This window comes from Choloepus didactylus (assembly GCF_015220235.1).
Source record: "Choloepus didactylus isolate mChoDid1 chromosome 11 unlocalized genomic scaffold, mChoDid1.pri SUPER_11_unloc1, whole genome shotgun sequence".
Classification (NCBI taxonomy): Eukaryota; Metazoa; Chordata; class Mammalia; order Pilosa; family Megalonychidae; genus Choloepus; species Choloepus didactylus.
Window position 1 is genome coordinate 1,400,384 of NW_023637577.1, and position 21,992 is coordinate 1,422,375.

A 21,992-nucleotide genomic window follows, 5' to 3' on the forward strand; every position below is an offset into this window, starting at 1 on the left:
ATGTCACATCTTTCTGGGTTTCCTTCTGCTTCTCATTTCTTTTTGCAGCCTCCTTTCCCCAGCTGGTCCCTTAGTGTTGATGTTCCTAGGGTGGACCTGGGGCCCTCACCTCGACCTTTTTGGTCTACCCTCTCCCTTGTCGAACTGTCACCCTTCCCATGGACCTCCATAATTAGCTCAGTTGGTCTGACTTCAGCCTTTTCTACCCGAGAGCTCAGCTCCGGATATGGATGTCTCAGGGTGACTACCCCACAAGACTCCTTTCCCCCAGGCTCATCAGGTATCCCCGTCGTCTATCCATCCAGTCCCCTGAGGCAGAACCTCAGAAGGCATCAGAAACCTCTTCCCTTCACAGTTGGTTTACCCCTAACTTGGCTTTGTGTCTGTTCCCAACTCTCCCTCCCAACAGACGCTGCCACGGTTCAGGCGTCTTCATCTCTCATCGACTGCCACAGTCTCCTCACTCACACCCTGGTTCCTCTCCAACACCACTGCTGTCCACCCTCAGCCTACCTCAGGGAACATTTTCCATCACAGATTTTTCACATCTTGGGAATTTCCCCAGGCCTCGATTTCTTCATCTGTGTCATGGGGACAATAATGTCCACCTTGAAGGGCTCTAGGAGGAATAAAATGAAATGATGAATATGGAGTAGGGTTTGTAAACTCTGAAGCGAGTGTCCTTGTGGGCAGCGAATGAGCAATTTTCGGGGATCTAAACGTTAGGAAGGAGCCCTCGTGTGGGGTGCTGTCCACGGTGCTGAAAATGGGTCCCGCCCTGAACGGTTTTCTCCTTCCGCGGGATGCTGCCTGAGGCTGCCGGTCCGATGGATTTTCTATTTCCCATCTGGACTTCGTGTGTGTGTATGTGTGTGTATACATACATATATATGTAATATTTATATTATGTATATCTATTAAAGATCACGATGACATGTTCACCAGGTAAGTGGAGGAATAAAACGTAAAGGTTAAGTGTGAGATTTCAAGAATTAGACTGCTTAGACTTGTAATCCCAGCTCCACTACTAACAGCTATTGTGTGATCACAATAAATTACCTGTCTGCATCTCAGTTTTCTTCTCTGAAAAATGGGGATGATACTATATTAACTATTAACTTGCTCCTGGACGATTGGAAATTGAAATTAGATAAACCTGCAACACACACAAAACAAAAAACTTAGCACGGTGACTGCCCCTAAATAAGCTTTTGATCAACTTTAGTCGTTACTATTTTTAGTAGGTGGTGCCATGGTACCGGCGAGAGCATTTTATCACCTCTGGGAAGATTACAGAATTATGTTTTTTCTCTGGGAAGCTGGGGAGGAGGGGGCTTTTTCTTTGCCAGGAAACATGGAGGGGGTGGGCAGCAAGTCCTCATGTCCTTGGCAATTCTGATTCAACTCGCAATTCCCGAGCACCTCCTTCAGGCTCCTAGGCTCCTTCATTTTTCCAAGCCCAATGCGAGGTGATTGATGTAACTCCCATTGTACGGATCAGGAAACTGAGGCTCAGAGAGGTGAACGGACTTCCCCGAAGGTATCCAAAGAGAGGGGAACCGGGCTTGCACAGAACAGAGGGTGGGCGGGCACCCTGGCTGGGGAGGCCGGCAGCCGGAGAATCGGAGGCGTATCGTCTCTATCCACCCCAGGAGCGTCCCCACCGCTCGCGGGAGCGTGGGCGGCGGCGAGACAAAGGGCTGGGGCGGGGCAGGTGTGGGGGGGGAGAAGGCCGGAAGTGCGGCCGAGAGGGAGGCGGGAAATTTCCGCGCCGGGGGAGCTTGGAGATCACGCCCACCTGGGCCCCATCCAGGCCCCGCGTGTCCTCGGACAAGTGGCTTCCCCTGTCTGCGCCCCAATCCCTTCCTGGGTAAAACAAGAAGAAAGCCTTGGCGCGGTCGGATTGAGTGAGGTCTGGGGGAGCGCGCGCCACGCCTGCAGCAGGCGCGCAGTAAATGGGCAGCCTTTCCGCCCCTCGGTCTACTGGTCTGTGACAAGGGAACCCGGCCGGGGAGGGCGTGGAGTCCAGGAGCCCAGGGGCCGGCTGAGAAGCGGCGGTCGAGGGACACCCCTCCCTCGGGCACCCGCGTTCCCGCCGGCACCGCCCCCTCCCGCGTTCCGAGGCCGCCAGAGGGCCAGCGCGCATGCCCGGGCGGGGCGCGGGGCGGGAGCGCGGAGCCGGAGCGGGGGACGGCGGCGCGGAGTCGGCGGGTCCGCCCGCCAGCCCGGCCGGAGGCAGCCGAGGCCGCTCGGGCGGAAGGAGCCAGAGCGCAGCGCGGCGAGGAGTCGGAGCGTCGGCACCGCCCGGGTAAGCGCCGCGCCCGCGCCCGCGCCTGCTGACTCCTCCGGGCTGGAGGCGTCGACCCCTTTCCTGCGCTTGCGGTCAGCCCCGGAGCCGCTGTCCAGGGTTCTCGACCCGCCCCCGCTGCCGGGCTCCCGCACCGCGCGCGGCGGGTGGTCAGCGCGCGCCCGGGTGAGTGTGTGTGCGCGTGCCGCCAGGGCCGGTGGGTGTGCGTTTGAATGCTCCTGGACTGGGCGGGGCGGATCTCCGCCCCGCAGACCCGGGCCCCACACCCGAGGGGCTCTGCGGGACGTGCAGTGCGGTGGGTTGGACCCGGGCTGGGCTCCTGGCCTCACTGCGGGCGGCCGCTTTGTTCGGCATGGCCGTGCGGGAGGGGGGCGCTTCCCGCCACCGGGAGGGAGGGGGTCTACTCGCGTTGATTCATCTCTCCCCGGAACGAGCTCGGTTCTCGAGTGGTTCCACTCGCACCACTGAGCACACTCGCCGTCGCACACCGAGTGTGGCACACATTCTGGGCTCCGCCACACGCGCTGTCACATTCACCGCGTCCACGCACGGGCGCCTCACTCCTGGGCTAGGCCACAGGTATACACACTCACACACACACACTACTCTGGCCCTTGGTCATTCCATCAGACTCATACACGGCCACCTGTGCCCCTGCCCAGTACATGAGCGGGAGCCCTGCTACATGCCCAGGCACAGCTACGCACTCACACCAGCCATTGCTGATCACAACACACTCAAATCAGCAATACTCAACACACATGCAGCCACCTAGCTTTGGCCTGCTGGCCTGTTTACATCTGCTCATGGCGTCCCTCTTGTACCTCCCGACCCTGGAGCTGTCACATCCATGTACACTCTCTCACACACCCAGTCTTAGCTTGTCTCCCACCCCCCCACCCCCACTCAACCCAAGTGTGCACACTCCTGTTTGTCCACTCCTGCCCTCCAATGGATGGATGAATGAATGGTTGGTCTGCAGGTTGTTTCTGGAAGGTTTGGCTACTACCCTTTGCTAGACTCCTTCTCCCCCTATAGCCCCAGGCAGGAGGTTTGCTGCTTTGAAGATATTAGGGGCAGAGGGGTGGGCGTGGAGTGTAGGCAGGCAGGACCTAATTATCAGACACACGCACACAGGTGCACACTCATGCTGGCCGAGCTTGTCACTTATGGTCTTGTCACTGTGGGAGGAGGGCATTTCAGGGGCTGGGCAGCCCAGGATGGCTCCACATTGGGAAGAAATCCTAGCAGGGAAAGTAGGGTTGGCCGGAGTGGGCATTTGCAGAGGCTACTCTGCCTGGGAGCGGGGCACAGCATCTGTGCACTCCCCCAGGCCAGCTGTCCCATGAGTGAGCCTTTGAGGCCGCATGGAATTGTGCACATTCACAGGGTTCAAGTGGCCCCCACAAGGTATAAACACACACAAACACACACAGAGGCCGTTCTGCAAATACAGGTTGCAACGTGGACACCAGTTTTCATGTGCAGAACGCAGGAGCTATGTCCCCCCCCCAGGCTGGCCTATACCAGCAGAGACGTCCTTGAGCAGCCTGCATGCCCAGGTGGGGCGGCCCACACACACTGAGGTGGGCATTTCACCCTTCCTCAGCGGGCCACACTGACTTGTTTGTGCACATGTATGCAGGCTCATCTGCTCACAGGGGTGTGCATCTTCCCACAGGCCAGTGTGTACTTACAGGACACTCTTGCTTCCTCTCCTGGATGTTCCCTGCTGTTGTGGCCAGTGAGACCCAGGGGACCCCAAAGAGCGGAAAGGGGTTTTAAGAGCCAAGTGCCAATGTCCCAGATCTTAGTGATATGACGGGGAAGAACCTGGGCTTTAGGCTCAAACACAACTGGCTTTGAAACCTCTCCCCCACCTCCAGATGTGTGCCCTTGGTCAAGTCTTTTCTCCCTCTGAGCCTTGGTATTCTCATCTGTAAAATGGGTTGTTACCACCTCCCTCACAAGTTGCTGTGAGGTCCAGATGAAGCAATGGGCCTGAGTATGCTGGGCCCAGCACCAAGCACCCAGTGGGAGAGTGAGATGGGTTCTAGTGGGGGTGGGGCCCCGGGTCTGGGCTGCCTCTATGACAAGGGCCTGGAGGCTACTGAGGCTTCCTCTAGAGCCGGGAATGGCCCAGCAGCAGCAGAGCCTCTGGGAATGGTCTCTGGACAGATCTTAAATCCAGGGTTGGGCCAGCTCCTGTAGATATAATTATATTCCCCACCTCCCATTTTACAGATTGGAATATTGAGGCCCAGAGTGGGAAAGCTCAACCAAAGGCACAGTGCAAATTAATGGCCAGGCTGGGGCTTGACCCCAGACTTGTCTAACTCCCTGCACAGGCTCTGTACTTCCCCTGGGCCTTCTCCCACAACAGAGGCTGAGAACTGTTAAGTCCAGGGAAGCTGGCCTCTTCCAGGGAGACTTCCAAAAGATTGCATATTGCCAGCTGGACCATGCCTGCCTGTCAGAACCTCTGTTTCCTCCTCTGGAAAACAGGAAGACAATCCCCACCTGGCAAGCCTATGGCAGCTGTACATGGTACCGGAGGTCACCTCCCACCTTTCTCAGTACCTAGGCCAAGGGTGGAAAATTCATATGACTACAGGCCAGATGGATAACAAACACGAGGGGCTGATCATAAGAGAAATGACTGTGATCAGTGGCAATGGACAGTCAGCCTGGGGAGATATTAGGGAGAAGTGGAGAGTGTGGCTAATTGCCAACCACATGTCCGTCTACAGAGGCAGCCGCTACTTGGCTCCAGCTGACTGTTGGGTGTATGATGCACACTCAGCATTGCCAAATCTAGTTTTCCAAGAGAAGTTGGAAATCTGATTCTCACATGAAATCTCCTAATTTTTAAATGCTGATGCATTAATTGCTTTTTTCTTTCTTTTTTGTTTTTTTTTTAAAGAACTCTGGGTCAAAGAAGCATATCTGCTGGCCAGATTTTGTAAGTTTGAGCCTCTGCTGTGGGCCCTTCTCTCCCTGCCCCCTCCTGGGAGCACAGCTGGCTCTGACAGGCTGAGTAGATAAAAACAGGCCTTGCTTGTACACAGCCCGGCCCTCACACACCCCTCATCTCTAATTCTCACAACAGCCCTGAGGGAGCAGAGAGGAGGGTTTGTCAGGGTCCCCAGTGAGCAGAAGGGCCTTTCTTGAAGGCACACAGCCAGTGAGCAGGGTGGTCTTGACTTCCCGTCCCTGTGGCCTGGGCTCCAGCCCCAGGCCTCACCCCAGGGGAGGGAGCCCGTTGGAAGGGCCTACTGTGTAGACACTCCATGGCTGGGCTACCAGGGGTGAATATAGGGGAAATGAGGCCCCAGAGCACCCCTTCTTCAGCCAATGCTGACTCCTTCCAGCCGCAGCCTGAGCACCAGGCCAGAGCTTAACCCTTTCCAGAACCTGGGCCCTTGTCCTTCTCCCTCTGCCTTAGGGGTCCTCTCCCACAGCCCCAAGGGTAAGATAAACCCAAGGGCCCAAGCAGGTGATCTTAGGGGTCAAAGTTTACCTACAATAGTGTTTTCTTTGGCCTGCATGATACTTAAAAAATGAGCCAACATTTAAAATATAGAAAACCCCAGATTTATGACTTTAAAAAATGATGAGACCTGGCCACATTCATTTCCTGCGTCAAACATTCTGGAACGGAGCGGGGCGGGGGATGGGGTGGGGGTGTCCCAGCACCCTTATGATAAACCCCGGCTCCTCTCCATGGCCCTGCATGTTTTGGCTGCCACCTCCTGTCCCACATCACCTTCTCCCACTCCCCCTATCCTCCAGCCATTTCATGGTTGGTTCTGATATTGTCTCTTCAGAGGGGCCTTCCTTGACCACCTTATCTAAACCAGCTCCCATTCCTCAGTCTTCACAGCGCCTAGTATTATTTGAAATTATATTATTTATTTGCTTACTTGACTATTGCTCCCTCCCCAGTCTTCCCGTACCTCAAAGGTAAGGACCATGCATTTCGTATTCCACACTGTAATCCCAGTACCAAGAGCAGTGCCTGGAACATCGAATTCAATGTCCTCAAGAAGTGTTGCTCCCTAAATGTTGTGTTGATGGATAAATTCCTAACTGGCCACAATTGGCGGGAATGAGTGCAGCTGCCCCTGTGGGAGGGGCGAGTCTGCTCCGGTTTGCCACAGTCTGCACCACTCCCTCTTGTATCCCTGACTCTGAGGATAACAAGAGCCTTTTGTCATCTCATTTGCTCTGCTGTTTTTCTTACGGGAGAAACATTTATCAGTGCCCATTATCACTATCAAAAGGCAGAAAATGAAGAAGACCCAGTCCATGCCACTCGAGTTGGATGCCTGCCTGACCCCTGTGGGTCAGTGAGCTTTGAACACCCCATTTCTATGCTGATGAAACTATAACCAAAAAATTCCAGCCAGACCTCTCCTGAACTTCAGATCTGCCTCCCCACGATTCACAGAATGCCTTTCCCACACAAGGCCCATAGGCACCTCAGTTCAACTTCCCCAAACCCAGTCCCCCATTGTCCTTTGCAAAATTGCTCCTCCTTCTGTGTCCTCCTCTTGGTGTTGGACCCCAAATCCCATAGGCTCAAAGCTTGGAGGACCCAGTAGAGAACAGCCTCAATTGAGTCCCCATCTGGGGACCAGAGGTCTAGTGGAGGACCCTGAGGTACAAACATCTCCTTTCAGGATGGTGTGAGTCTGGTTAGGGGAACAGCAGGGGGCTGTGGGAATCGAAAAGAAGCTGGTGGGTAAAGAAGGCTTGCTACAAGAGGCGGCATTTAAACTGAGAAAGCCAGGCAAAGATGGAGGGAAAGACTTCCAACAGTGGGGAGGCTGAGATGGGAGAAAACACGAAGTCTTGGATGAACCCAAAGAAGTTGTGCACATGTGTGTCTGGATGTGTCATGAGTGTGTGTGACTGTGTATGTGTGTACATGCTTTTGGGGTGGGAAGTGGGTGATGAAAGATAAAGCCCAGCAGGTATATAAGTACATAGGTGCTTGGCAGCACATTGAAGAGTTGAACTGAACCCTAAAAGTAATTGAGAGTCATTAAAGGTTTGTCTTTTTATTTCATTTTCTTTATTAAAAGGTAGTACATGCTCACACAACCAAAATTCAGACATCCCAAAAGGGCATACAAAGAAAAGTCTCTCCCACCCCCAGATCCCAAGTCTCACTTCCCAGAGGCAACACTGATAAGAGTTAAATGGGTTTCCTTCCAGAAATGTTCTCTTCAAATATAAACCCGTAAATGTGTGTCTGTCCTTTTCCTGGGCAACACACATGGGATCCTAGTAACCAGATCGCCCCCTGGCTTCTTTTGTTCCCCACTCAGTTTATCATGGCATCATGCCTTATCACTTCACGCGTTCTAACAGCTGCCTGGTATTCTGTGTGGATGTCTTGCATTTCGTGCTGCCTACTTCCTGGTTTTCTTTTCATCATCCCATGTCCCATCAGTCTGTCTTCAAAACCATTCCTGGAGGTGGACCTGTTGGCCTAGACACTATGTGCATTGTTAACTCTGATAGATATTGATACATGTCCTTTCAAAAAAATTACAAACACTTTGCTTTCCCAGGAAGAGTGAGGAGGGCTTTGGGGGGTAGGGGTGGCAAAGTGGAGCTCCATCTTAGCAAGATTATTCTGTTATTCATTCAACAAATATTTATGGGTTGCTTACTTGCCTACTACATGCCAGTCATTGTTCTCAACTCAAGGGATACCACAGTGAGCACAACAAAGTCTCCATCCTGCTAGAGCTGACATTCCAATGGGAGAGACAAACCATGATCAGTAGACAAATGTATATAACGTCAGCGGGTGACAGGTGCTATGAAGAAAAATGGAGCAGGGTGAGGAAGATGGGGAATGCCAGCCAGTGTGGGGGAGGATGGGTCAGGGAAAGCCTCAGGGAGCCAACCATGCAGGTATCTGGAGGGAAAGCATTCCAGGCAGAGGGAACAGCCAGTGCAAAGGCCCTGAGGCTGCGGGGTGTTGAAGGATCAGCAAGAGCACCAGGGTGGCTGAAGCAGCATCCTGGAGAAGGAGAGTAGTAGGAGTCAAGGTCAAGAGAGGTAAAAGGGCCGGAAAATGCAGGATCTTGGGGGCCATCGTAAAGGTTTGCTTTAACTTTGAGTGAGATGGGGTAGATGCTGCAAGCTTCTGAGCAGAGAAGGGGCATGATCTGACTTGGGTTTCACTAAAGGTTGGTCTGGCTGCTGTGTTGAAAATCAATAATAGGGGATGAAGAAAAAAGCAGGGAGAATCCAGATAAGAGATGACCGGGGCCTGGCCGAGGGTAGAGGCCAGATTCTGGATATATTTTGGAGGTAGAGCCATTAGGGTTTTTGTTTTTTTTTTTAATTTTTATCGTGGTAGCATATGAACAACACAGCATTTTTCATGTTAGCCACTTTCAAGTATACAGCTCAGTAGCATTAATTACATGCATAACATATGCTTCCATATCACCCTGACCTTGACTGATCTCGGAAGCTAAGCAAGGTTAGACCTGGTTAGTCCTTGGATGGGGGACTCTAGGTTTTGCCAATGAATGGGATGGGGGTATGAGAGAAAGGCGAGGGTGACTCTGAGGATTTGGGCCTGAGAGTCCAAGAAAAGTGGCTTTGGAGAAGGGGTGGGGGGAGGACCAGGTCACTTTGGCTGCCGAGTAGATCATGGAATGGGGGAGCTTGCAGAACCAGCTGCCTGCCAGATCCTCTTCCTGGATGTCCTCCAGGCACCACACACTCAGCTTATCTGAAACAGAACTCCCCCCTTTCTCCGGATCTCCTGCCCAATACCATCTCTCAGCAGCTCCCCACCCTGGTCAGAATCCTACAGGCCACCTCTATCCTTAACCCCTCCACAGCCAGTCGGTCTGCCGTCGGTTTTCCCTCTCATCTCTCTCTTGGGCCTCCAACTCTCCATCTCCAGGACTTTGCTGTACTCTCCCTCAGATGACTACAACTGCTCAGGGCCTGTGACTGAGAAGATGCTAGGTGAATGAATGAAGTATTGAATGAATGATTGAACAACCTCCTCAAAGGCCTTGGCCAGTCCTACTCCGTGCCATCCCAGAACAACTTCAAAAGCACACACTTACAACTATGTCCCTTCCTTGACAATAAACTGTTCATGGCTCCCCAGGGTCTACCCAGACATAAATTGGTGGCCTACAGACAAATTTTATTTGGTCTACAAAGTATTGCCTTTTTTTTTTTTTAATCTTGAATTAATTTGGGAATTTTCCGTTAAAAGTCTGGATTTCCCACTTTTCTTGAGAAACCCAGCAAGCTGGTACTAGCAGGTATGTATTTCTCCATGGCAGTGCTTGGCTGAGTTGAGTGGTAGATTCTACCTGTAGATAGGGCATGTATCCTCCAGTTTGCTGGGGTCCCCACCATGCCCTCTTGTTTTATACCCAGCCCATCTTTCCTCACTTAAACTACCTCCCTGGCCCCTATGGCGTAATTTCTGTGTTGCATGTGCTTGGGGTACTGGCTGACAAGGGAGGGGTGATGGGAGGTGATAGTGAAAAGTTGGGCCATGGTGAAAGTGTGAAGGACTCTGAATGTCATTTTTTTTTGTTGTTCTTGTTGAAGATTTTATTGAGATATATTCACTTATCATATATTGAATGCCATTTAAAGAAGTCTGACTTAACCAGACAGCCCCTGGGAGCAGGGAAGCAGGGGAGTGACCTAGTAAGATTTGTGTTTTAAGCCCAGGCCTGCTGGGCAGGAGGGGAGCCAACAGGGGCAGGAAACCCTGTGAGGAGGCCCTGCTGCTAGGAGGAGGGTGAGAAGGAGGAGTCTGAGTCTGCTCTCTCTGTGTTTCAGAACCTAACCGCAGCCTCAGGCCCAAGCATGGTCAGGCGTGCAGATGGGCAGTGCTGAAGACCCAGCCTGGCTCCAGCTGCTCGGAAAGGACCCCAGACAACAGCCCTCTGCCACCCACAGGATGGGAGCCTGGGGGTTGGGGGCCCGGCCATGAGGGATTGCTGGCCCTCCCAGCAAAAGGCCAGCCCTGTACCCCCAGGGAGTATCTCTGACAAAGGCCCAGGCATGGACACAAGACACGGCAGCCCCAGTGGCGTTGGGGAAGGGACCTCCTCCTCTGAGAGCTCTGGCGGGAACTTGGCCTGCCCCTCCCCAACCTGCCTCCCTCCCCAAGAGACAGCCACCAAGGAGATATTGGGGGCACATGGAGTCTTGATCTCAGGAACACCAGAAGCCACCTTCTCTGGGAAGCCAGGGCCCTCAAAGCCAGAGCCCATGTCCTCACTGAGTGTTGACCCCACATCCTCAGATTACAGAAATCCTGAGTTCTTGGAGAAGATGGATTCCAAGTCTTCAAAGAAGGCAGATTCCATTTCCCTAGGAAAGGAAGATGCTGGGTCTTCAAGGAAGGCAGATGTTATGTTTATAGGAAAGACAGAGCCCTCGGTCTTGGTGAAAGGGGATGTTGTGTCTTCTGGAAAGATGGATCCTGTGACTTCAAGAAAGGAGGATCCTGGATCCTTGGGAAAGGTAGATCCTATGTTCTCTAGTAAGGAGGATACAGTGTCCCCAAGGAAGGAGGACCCTGGGTCTCTGAGAAAGGCAGATTCCATATCCTCAGGCAAAGAGGATCCTGTGGTCCCAAGAAAGGAGGATCCCAGGTACTCACAAAAAGAACATCCTATGTCCTCAGAAAAGGTGGGTCCTGCATTCTTGGGAAAGGTAAATCTGGTGTCCTCGGGGATGATAGATCCTGGGCTCTCAGGAAACATAGACTCCATGTCCTTGAAAAATATGGATTCTGCATCCACAATAAAGACAGATCTTGGGTCTTTGGAAAAGCTGATTCCAGGATCCTCAGGCAAGATGGAACCTGCATCCTTGGGAACAGTGGATCCTGGGTCCTCGGGAAGGATGGATTCTACAAGCTTGGGGATGGCAGGTCCCCAAGGGACCTGTAAGGGAAATGGGGGAATTGTGTCCTCTGCAAAAGAGGACCCTCAGTTCCTGGGAAAGATGGATCCTGCCTCCTCAGGAAACGGGCAGCCCGTGGCCATGAGGATGACAGAAACTGGGTCTGCTGGACAAGTGGATTCCAAATCTTTGGGAAGGGTGGATCCCACCTCTTTGAAAAATGGGGATCCCATGTCTTCAGGAAAGCCAGAGCCCATATGTTCTGGGCAGGCAGAACCTGTATTGGTGGAAAAGACCGAAACTACATCCTCAGGAAAGGGGGACCCCTTGTCCTCCGGAAAGGCAGATCCTGTTTTTGTGGGAAATATAAAATTGTCAACTTCTGGAAAAGTGAATCCTGAATCTTCAGGAAAGAAGGACCCAAAGTCCTTGGGGACTGTGGGTCCCCCATCCTCAGTAAAAGCTGAGGCAGTGTCTGGGGGAAAAGTAGATCCACTGTCTCAGGAGAAGGCAGATCCCTTGGCTTCTGGAAAGGTGGGTCCCACAGCAACAGGGAAGGCTGATTCCCTGGCCTTGGGCAAGGGGGACCCTGCAGCCAGGGGAAGGGCAGAAACTGTTCCCTCTGGAGAAGTGGAGTCCACATCTTCCAGAAAGGTGGACCCCGCGGCTCCAGGACAGACAGTCTGCATGTCCTCCGGGAAAGTGGATCCCATGTCTTCCGGAAAAGCAGAAGCTGTTCCAGAGGGAAAGGCAGATCCTCTGGCTGTAGAAAAGGGGAATCCTGTGAACTCCCGAAAGGTAGATGCCAGGGCCTCAGGGAAGGCAGAGCTGGAGCCTGCGGGCAAGGCAGATACAAAGCCCCTTGGCAAAGAGGGGCCCGTGTCTCTGCAGAAGGAAAAGCCGCTGGTCTTGGAGAAGGTGGATCCTGGATCCTCAAGGAAAGCAGACCCCACGGCGGAGCCCGTATCCCTGGGGAAGGCAGACTCCACATCTCCGAGACAAGCAGAGTCCCCATCCTCGGGGAAGGTGGCTCCCCTGAATCTGGGGAAGACCGAGCCTTCTTCCTCCAGGCAGTTAGATGGCAAACCTTTCGGCTCAGCTCTTCCTCCGGAGGGGGCCGGGGGCCGCGTGGACCCAGAACCCGCGTCCCGCTCCGGGGCCTCCAGCCTTGGCCAAAAAGACCCGGCGGCCGCTGGGACCCACAGAAGCCCCCGTCCCGCGGCCGCAGAGACCCTCGGGGCCGCAGCGCCCCCACCAGGGCCGCGGACTCGCGACAACTTCACCAAGGCGCCGTCGTGGGAGGCGAGCGCCCTGCCGCCGCCGCGCGAGGACGCGGGCACTCAGGCGGGCGCGCAGGCCTGCGTCTCGGTGGCCGTGAGCCCCATGTCTCCGCAGGACGGCGCTGGCGGCCCGGCCTTCAGCTTCCAGGCGGCGCCGCGCGCGCCCAGCCCCGCGCCCGGGCCGCCCTCGCGCCGGGACGCGGGCCTGCAGGTGTCGCTGGGCGCCGCCGAGACGCGCTCGGTGGCCACCGGGCCCATGACGCCGCAGGCCGCCGCGCCGCCCGCCTTCCCCGAAGTGCGGGTGCGGCCCGGCTCCGCGCTGGCGGCCGCCGTGGCGCCCCCGGAGGCGGTCGAGCCTGTGCGCGACGTAAGCTGGGACGAAAAGGGCATGACGTGGGAGGTGTACGGCGCTGCCATGGAGGTGGAGGTGCTGGGTATGGCCATCCAGAAGCATTTGGAGCGGCAGATCGAGGAGCACGGCCGCCAAGGGGCGCCCGCGCCGCCGCCCGCTGCCCGCCCGGGTCCCGGCCGTGCGGGCTCGGTGCGGGCGGCGCCCCCCGATGGCGCTGCTAAGCGCCCACCCGGCCTCTTCCGCACTCTGCTGCAGAGTGTACGGCGGCCGCGGTGCTGCTCGCGGGCGGGACCCACTGCTGAATGATCTGTCTGCCCCGACCCCCTTTTTGTACGCCAGCGCCCGGTTTCCAGCCTTCTCGGGCTCATTCTTGACCCCAGGCTCCTAGAAGGGATCCCGTCGGTGCGCTTCAGGCCTCCTGAGGGATGAGCTGCCTCTAGGGCATTTTCATTTTCTTTCAAGTCTCCCCTCCTCCCAAACACACTAATGAACCCCTTCTGCCCAGTTCCCTCATGGCTATGAGCCCATGAGCTCAGACCTGATGCCCCATCTCTCCACTCTCCTGGTCACACGGGGCAACCACGGGGACCCGCTCAGCACCCCCACCCCCCAAACCCCCACCCCTCAGAGATGGGGCAGACTCCCAAGATGTCCAGACTGATGTGTTGAGTCTCCAGCCGGGGCCGGGTCCCCAGAACAGGAAAGACTCTGTGTGTACAAATCTCTGCATGGTTAAAGTCCCAAGTGTGCAAGGATTGGTGTGTGAGGCCCCTGTGTGCTAGCCTCTGAATTCAAGCTCTGGACGGGCGAGGTTCTGAAAGTGTGTGAGCGTGTCTTCACACGGAGGGCTGACCCCCATAGTTGGGGCATTTCCTGCATGCTATCGGTAGCCCTTCCCCAAGTCTTGTCCCCCCACCTGGCCTCCACCCCCTGCCCCCACTTAGCCCAGCCCTCCACCCCCACCCAGTCACTGGTTCCCAGCTCCCAGATTGGCCAAAGGCAGCGGCAAGAAGTGCCCTGGGGCTCAGCTGTGAGGGAGAGCCACAGAAAGGTGGATGCACAGGAGGTCACAGTCAGAGGTTTGTGGAAGGTGTGGGGGTACACACTGCCGGGGTGACAGCTGGTCTTGGACACTGGGGACAAGACGGAGAGTTTATTACATGACCACAGCTGTTTTTAAAGGCCACCTTCTCCAGCCCTTTGTCCCCTCACCCCATGCTGTGAGCCCTTATATGTCCCCTGTGACCTCTCAGTGCCCCGTCCCCACCCTGCCAGCCGTGGTTTTTGGCTACGAACTGTCACAGTGTACATTGGTAATAAAATCTTTCCCCAACCCTGGTCTGCTGTGATTGGCGAAAAGCAGAAGAGGTCAGGGCATCAAAATATATTATTGCACTTGGTGAGGGTTAAGGAACAGCTTGGGGGTGGACCCAAAAGAGTTGGGGGCAGTGTGGGGCTCTGGCAGCTCCCCACCCCATCATGGGTCTTTGGTGTCCAGGGCAGCATTGGTGAAGGACAACTCCTTCTTCCGTCCCCCTGCGCCCACCTGCCTTCTCGACAGCACCACATCCAGGGACTCTGGATCCGGTTCCAGCTTACTGCGCAGGGGCTTTTTCTGTGGGGAGAGGGAGACGAGGTGTGAAGATAGGGTGATCACCCCAGGCCACGTGGGTCACTTGGCTGGGGTCCCACCTGTTCCTCCTGGGGCTTCAGTTTCCTGCCTGTGCCCTGCAGGTGACCATTTGCCACTGGTAGCGCAGATGGGCCGGGTGAAGGCCTGGTCTGCTCTGGCCTTTGCCCCACCCATGGACACAGTGGCACTTTGGCAACCGGGTAACGCCAGGCCCGGTGCCAAGGAGCTTGTCCTGACACGGTCCTGGCTTTCTGCTCCCTGCGGCAGGCTCCATCCGTTTCCTGAAACACCCACAGAAGCCCCAGGGAGGGCTCGTGTGTCCCATTTCACAGATGTGGAAACGGAAGTGCAGAGGGCTCTCGTGGCTGGTCTTGCTGGCTCTAAAGCCCTTGCCCTGGCCATGTCTGTCACTGCCCCTGGATGGATTCAGCATCTCTGCTGCATTCCATGGTTCCCCCGTGCAGTTCCTCTAGGCTGCACACACACCCCAAAATCCCTCCCTCCTCCTTTTCCCCTGGGGTGGGGTGGCATGCTGCACACTCACATGCACAGCCGCTCACACCCACCTCCTCCCATGCACACCCTCCTGTGGAAACAACCAAATCCTGGCTCAGCTCCTCCACCCCCTGGACCCTCCAAAAGTTTTGTCCAGATGGGGCTGCTCTGTTCCCTGGTGAACAGTGGAACATCTGAAGGGCCCCAGGAGGGGCTAAACTGCTGCCCATGCTCCTCAGAGCCCTTGCCACAGACCCTGAGTGGGGAGCCGTTGGTGCAGGAAGGACTGGGCAGTGCCACCTGGCCTGGCACGTGGGAGCCTTGGGCTTTGTTAAAGCTCTCTGACCTTGAGGAAGTCGGCACCCCTCTCAGCCTCAGTTTCCCTATTGGCTCCTTGGAAAGGTTGGATGGGATGGCCTCCCAGGTCACCCACACATTCCACACAAATATTTATGGAGCTCTAGGATGAGCCAGTGGTACCAAGGTATTCACTGTAAAAGGTGCCAACTGTGTTCACCAAGCCAAAGGAGGAGAGGGGACAGGTGGCTCCCAAGAAAGTCCCATGGCTTCCTGGGCCTGTCCAGAGGCCCCGAGATTGGGGGCTGGAGCCTCTGGCAGTTTCTCAGCAGTATAACACCCCATATGGTCCAGCCTCACTGCTGGGGTCCTTGGCTCCACTCCTGCCCATGTCTTCCCAAGGGGCCAGCCCTGGCTTCTTCCAGCTGAGGTCATCTGCCTGCCTCCTTCAAGCCAAGATTTCCAGCAGGCAAGACTGGTCCTTTCTGCCTCAGTTTTCCCCAGACACGTTCGTCAGGATTTTGCAGCAAACCGTCTTGAAATAGAGATTAGTTGTCCACTCAGAAGCCTTCGGCACTACCTCAGACCCATCCTGGACAGACCTGCAGCCTGGATTGCCACCCCCAACCCCCATTCTTTGGGGTCTGTCTGGAGGCCCCTGCACCATATTACAGGGCCACCTCTCTCCCTGGGGACCCTGTGCAATATTCAGGTATTTTAAAGCCCAAGAGAGGATTTGGTTGACCAAATCTTTCCAAGCAAGTTGTCCTCAAGGGAAAATAAATACTGAAGCATGGGGGCGAGGCTGGGAGCCCCCAGAGGGCAGGGCCCAGAGTTGACAGCACCATGCAGATGGTAGATATAAGGTTCCTGGGGGTTGTGGGGTAGGTGAGCCCTTGCAGAACTGGCGACTGTTACAGCTCACATGAGCTTAGGGCATTGACTCCAGGGACTTTCAAAGTAAGAGGAAGTAGGTGGTCTCTCCCATGTCATGTACCCCTCCTGCAGATAGAGGATCCCCTACCAGGAACGATGAGCGGAAGTGTCTCTTGTCATTGACCCAGCTGTGGCTTTTACCTGCCGTGAGGCCCCAGGGGCCAGAGCACCAAGGGTGGGCGAGCGGGCAGCGGTTGCTGAGGATCCCACCCCTGCCTTGACTCCAGCCAGTGACATCAGGGTGTTGCCTGGGGCCCCACCCAGACCGACTCAATCAGGCTGTGCTTCAACAAGCCCTCCAGGTGATTCTGATGCACGCTGCCCTTTGAAATCCACCATCTTCTCAGTCCTGAGGGCACATTAGGAGCTCCTGGGGAGCTTTTACATGTTCATGGCCAGGCCCTGTCTCAGGCCATTGGACGTGGGACCTGGGCATCAGTGTGTGTGTTTAATTTTCATTATGGTAGCACATATACTACATGGCATTTCCCCATCTTAACAACTTTCAAGTGTACAATTCAGTGCTGTTCATTTCATTCACAACGTTGTGCTGCCGTCACCACCATCCATGACCGACACCTTTCCATCTCCATCTGCATCTCCCCAAGCAGAAACTCTGTACCCCTAAAGCCCTAACTTCCTGTTCTCCACCCCCACCTCCACCCCTAGTACCCTGTACTCTCCTTTCTGTCCCTGTGAATTTGCTTGTTCTAGTTATTTCATATCAGTGAGAACATTCAGTATATGTCCTTTTGTGTCTGGCTTATTTCACTCAACATGATGTCTTCAAGGTTCATCCATATTGTCGCTTGTATCAGAGCATCACTGAGTTTAAAGTTTGATTCTAATCAGCAGCCCAGGTTGTGAACGAACTCATTTAACTGATGGCGTACTGTGGCTTATTTGAGCCTATTTTCATCTCTTCTGCTGGACTATCTTTATTCATCTCTTCCTCACCTCCATCCAACTTTTATATAAAGGCTATAAGGGATAGAACCAGAGTTTTGAGCACTTGTTTTGTGCCCAGTGATTTATAAGCATCCTCCTATTGAATCCTCACAATAGCCCTGCCTCTCTGGTGTTCTGACATCCGCTTTTCAGGTAAAAAAAACTGAGAACTAGAGACAAGAAGTCATCCATTCAGGGTGAATAATTCCGGGAGGAGCAGGGACTTCCCAATGCCATGGGGCTTCCTGGTGCCTGGTGCAGAGAAGCCAGGCAGCTGATGCTGCAACTGCTGCGTGTGTCTGCAGCAGGGCCCTGGAGCTCCATCCCAAACCCCACGCCTTCAGAGAAGGACCCCAAGTCAGAAGCCCAGGCACCAGCTCATCCCCCACTTGCCTTGATGTCCTGTTTGTCCTGGTCCAGGTCCACAGAATTCTCATCCAGGGAGTTGAGGCTGTGGGAAAGATGGAGCTTGGATAGTTGACAGGCCCAGCCCTCCCTGCCTGTGGCCAAAAACCACCATCACCATCACAAGCACATCATCACTACCCACCACCGTGGACCAGTCTGGCTTTGTAGGGCTCTGCTCACCTGACATGGTCCAAGTCGCCGGAGGGGGAGAGGGACTCGAAGTCCAGGTTGTTGGTGGGGAGGCCCAGCATGGGGTTGGCCCTGGAGAGAAGGCTCAGAGTTGGCCTCCCAGTCAAGTGGCCGTGGACCTCAGCCCCTGATGGGTGCCTCTTACCCACCCTTTGACCCCTGCTCACCGCTCAGCGTTGTACACGTTGGTCCCAGGAATGGCAGAGACTGAGGGCATCACCCCCGCCGCTGTCCTCTGGGCCTCCTTGGCAGCTTTCATAGCACGAAGCTTCCTCTGGTAGCTGTGGGGAACCTAGAAGGGGTCACTATTTTCCCTGCACGCCCTCTGTGTGCCCAGAGCAGGCCCTGAGAGCAGCTTCACAACAACCTCAGCAGGGGAGACTCTTAGCTCCATTTTAGAGGAGGGCAGTGATTTGCTAACAGCCAGTGCTGAGACTTGGAATCAAACCCAGATGTGTCTCCTGCCTCCAAAAGTATTAGAAAGGGGGAAAGAGACAGCATTTATTAAACACGTAGCACACGTTCCAGACATCTTGCTGGGTGTGGGATGCATGTAACCTCATTGAGTGCTTTGAAGCATCTGGTGTTCTGCCCATTTTGCAGATGAGGAAACAGAGGTTCAGGGAGGGGAGGTGACCCACTCAAGAGCTCTACAATGGGTCACTGGGGATTGAATCCAGAGACGTGGGCTGCCTGAACCCAAGCCCTTGCTGCCCCCACCCCTCCCTGGATATCTTGGGTAGTGGCAGAAGGTGAGGATGCAGGAAGGGGTGCAGGTCAGTGACCCGAGGGCCAAAGGAGCAGCACCTTTTCCGGGTACAGACGAGAGCTGTGATCATGACTGCGAGGACAAGCAGCAGAGCCACCCCTAATCCTATGATGATGCTGAAGAGCAGCTTCGGCTCATCTGACTCCTGGCTCTCCTGGGAGCCCTGGAGGAAAAGGAGGTGTGAGGGAGGCTGTCAGGGGGAGCATCCCCTGCCCCTGCCCCCCACCCCCATCACCCACACTCACCAGCACCACCAGCCCCAGCTGCAACAGCTGCATCAGCGAGTCCTGGTCCTTCCGGATTATCCTGGCCACAGAACCCATCTCAGGTCTGAGGGACGCTGGCATCCCCCGGGCTTCCAGCTCACCCTCCTGCCCACCCCATGGGCAGCCCCACTCACACATTCAGCTCGTTTAGGGTCAGGGCTGACCCATTCAGGAAGACGAAGTAGGCATCGAGGTAGGAGCGGCCCCGGGCCCTGGAGTGGGGCAAGGGTAAGGAGTCAGCAGCCCGGAACCCCCAGCAGGCCCCTCCTGCTGCTGCTTCTCTTCCTACGAGTCTGTGGGCACTCACCTGGAAGTCCCCTGATTGGTGGAGTCTATGTTCTGAATGTTCACAATGTAGACAGTTGTCCTGGTCGCCTGGGTGAGAGCCCTGCGAGGGGAAAGTTGTCACAGAAGCCTGGGCTGGTAGCCTCAGCCCAGGCCTTTGGCTAGGGTTTGCCAGTAGAATTAGAAATTATGTGAATTAGAAGCGAAGACCTCCTCCAGACAGGCCCAGCCCCACCTACCTAGCAGGTAGCACTCCTTGTACAGGTTAGAAAAGGATACCCCTTCCTCTGGAGCTTGGCAAGCAAAGTACCCTTGTGCAGTGCACAGCCTTTGCAACTGTACATGGCAGCCCTGCTTAGGCATCTCTTTGCACAGCCAGCCATAGGCTTCAGGGAGCATATATAAGGGGGATGCAGACACAGGTTCTGAGTCAGAGACAGGGTTGAGACAGTCCACCCAGGTTTTCTCTGCGACCAAGCTCCCAGACCCTGTTCTTCCTCTACAGCCCTCTCCTGGGGTCCCCAGACGTACGCTTTAATTTCCTCCAGGTTGGCGCCCACCTCTTCCTTGTACATGGAGAATTGCAACCTTACTCGGTAACTCTGATCTACAGTGAAGAGCTGCAGGAGGAGGGTATGGAGGGAAAGGAGGTATAAGGGGCCAGGGGACTGGCAGAGGGCACTGGGGGCTGGGGTGGGGTGGGGGGCCTGGCACTCACATTCAGGGTGATTTGGGCTTCCAGGGCAGTACCCACGGAAGTTCTGTCCTGGGCCTTGACTGTTACTTGGTAGGTGCCTTGGAGAGTTGCATCAAGATTGGTCACCAGCCTATGGCAGGTGGGAGGGCACAGCTCAGTCTTGGACCCGAAACTCTGGATTCCTCTGGAATCCACTTGTACACCCCCCAGGATGGAGAGCTCACCTCCCAGAGGCCTCCTTGGGTGTCCACCAACCCCCATCCCCGTTGCAATGCAGGGGCCCGCCCGTAGTTACTCAATGCTGCCGATGAATATGTCGGCCTGCGAGGAGGTGGAGACCCGGAAGGAGCCCTGGAAAGGGATCGTGGCTCCGTCCTTAGAGATGAAGTTCGCTTGGGGGATGGAGAACTGGATGGCTCCATTGTCCCCTGAGTCGTCGTCTCTTGCCTGGGAGTAGGAGGGGACAGCGTCTGGGGTCCAGGCCAGGTGCCCCCTCAACCTCCAGCGGGGATCAGAGGCTGGGAGGCCTGGGAGGCTAGCCCCCATAACCTCCATCAGCACCCCCCAAACAAGAAAATGCCTTTGACACCTGGTGTCCAAATCCGGGTTTGGACAAGTCCCTACTCTTGTCAACAGATCACTGCCCAGAAGTCCCGCATGTGGAAATCCTGCCCTGCCCCCACCCCAACACACACATGCACACACACACACACACACACACACACACCAGCACAGGTTTGCTCAGATTTCCTGCACACTTATTGCACCAGGCATCGTGCTTGGTCCCCTCATTACAGTGTTGGCCAAAGTGAATACAAGTCCCCCTTGTGGGTCGTGAAATTGGGGCGGGGGGGGGACAAATATTTTCATTCATAATAGTGCATTTAAGAGAAAAATATCACCAAGTCACAGAGTGAGTCCACTGATGTTATTGCTCAGGATGAGGCCAAGGTTGGTGTTTAAGTTTCAAAAAGGAGTTGATTTCAAGAAAATTTTTCAAAGCCCTAGCCAAACTCATGACATTGGGATGCAGTGGGCTGAAGATTGGGGAATTGTTTCAAAGCTTGAAAGAACCTCGAGAGGGAGAAAAACTCTCTTCATTTTACAAGAGGATACACTGAGGTTCCCAGAGAGACCCTGCCCTGCCCAAGGGCACGCTCACAGCTCTACGTAGAAAACACCAGAACCATCTCCTACATCTGTGCTTTTACACCAGAGGGAGTGGCACCCAGCTATCACCCACCTCTTAACCCAAACTGCCCGGAACTGCTGTCCCTGATGCTTCAGATTTGCCACCTGCCTCTCTGAGAAGGGGGAAACTGAGTCCCAGTGGAGATGGGGGGCAGATCCCCAGATCAAGAAGACGCCAAGCCAGGCCCCAGGCCTTAGGGCAGGGCTTGCTCCCTGCACATAATAGACATCCCCCCTTCTAATAAACACACCTGCATCCAGCCCCATAAAAAACTTGAAAGCGTTCTTATAATCTTGCTCTGGAAATTATTTAGCTACAAAGAACTCATGCCATTTACAGTTGGCTCTGATTTCTCTGTGATACTCAAGAATTCTGGTATGGTGAGCCCGCCAGTGGTTTCTATATTTGTGAAATTTTTATGAATACTAAATTTAACAATTAATGTTTGCTCCTATCAATTAGGCAGCTGTTAATTTCCATTCTGGGGTTTTCTTTTTGTATGGCGGAGCCAATAAATTTTCTTTCTAGTGCTAAAATATTGGCGGGGGGGTGTGCAGTGGGCTGGAAGTCTTGAGTGTCCTGGGGCTTTGACTGCCTGTCACCCAGGACAGGGATCAAGGACTTACCTGGACAGAAGCCACCTGCTGGTTGGGTAGCACAAGTTCTGGGATGATCACTGCAGATGTGGATGGAGAGGATGGTCAGCAAGGCTGTGGCAGAGCCCCCACCTGTCTGGGCACAAGGCTCAGCCCCCAAAACCTGCCCTCAACCTCTCTATCCTGTGCCAGCTACCCCTGGGCCAATAGTTGGAAGATCTTCCAACTCTCATCTTGCAGCTGGGAAAACTGAGACCCAAAGAGGGAGGGCTTGGCGCAGAATCAGACATGAATTGGGGCAGAGCTGGGGTGAAAGCTCGAGTCTCCCCCTGCCTGATGGAACTCTGGAGTGAGGGAAATAAGGGTTGGAGGTCTTCGTCCCTTTATAAGGTCCCACCTGGGGCCTGAAGAGGGTTTATGGGGGT

The 21,992-nt window shown here is 54.9% G+C and overlaps 2 protein-coding genes across 4 annotated transcripts in view; one reads left to right on the forward strand and one right to left on the reverse strand.

Annotated features, from left to right (window-relative positions):
- Positions 1-10,193: 10,193 nt before the first annotated feature.
- Positions 10,194-14,179, forward strand: GPRIN1 (G protein regulated inducer of neurite outgrowth 1). Its single transcript, XM_037823125.1, is given in 2 exon segments — positions 10,194-10,230; positions 10,233-14,179. Coding segments are annotated over 2 exon segments (2,967 nt in total). The 3' UTR covers positions 13,163-14,179.
- A 54-nt stretch (positions 14,180-14,233) lies between these two features.
- The window catches only part of CDHR2 (cadherin related family member 2), a 62,287-nt gene continuing 54,528 nt past the window's right edge, over positions 14,234-21,992 (reverse strand). For all 3 annotated transcript variants that reach the window (XM_037823108.1, XM_037823106.1, XM_037823107.1), the window contains 12 exons: positions 21,598-21,647; positions 20,075-20,226; positions 19,801-19,909; positions 19,614-19,702; positions 19,105-19,185; positions 18,932-19,009; positions 18,777-18,837; positions 18,570-18,694; positions 17,930-18,043; positions 17,754-17,834; positions 17,559-17,616; positions 14,234-14,471 (listed from right to left, as the gene is read on the reverse strand). In XM_037823108.1, the coding sequence (XP_037679036.1) occupies positions 14,334-14,471; positions 17,559-17,616; positions 17,754-17,834; positions 17,930-18,043; positions 18,570-18,694; positions 18,777-18,837; positions 18,932-19,009; positions 19,105-19,185; positions 19,614-19,702; positions 19,801-19,909; positions 20,075-20,226; positions 21,598-21,647 (1,136 nt within the window). In that variant the 3' untranslated portion in view covers positions 14,234-14,333. The remainder of the gene's footprint in view (positions 14,472-17,558; positions 17,617-17,753; positions 17,835-17,929; positions 18,044-18,569; positions 18,695-18,776; positions 18,838-18,931; positions 19,010-19,104; positions 19,186-19,613; positions 19,703-19,800; positions 19,910-20,074; positions 20,227-21,597; positions 21,648-21,992) is intronic.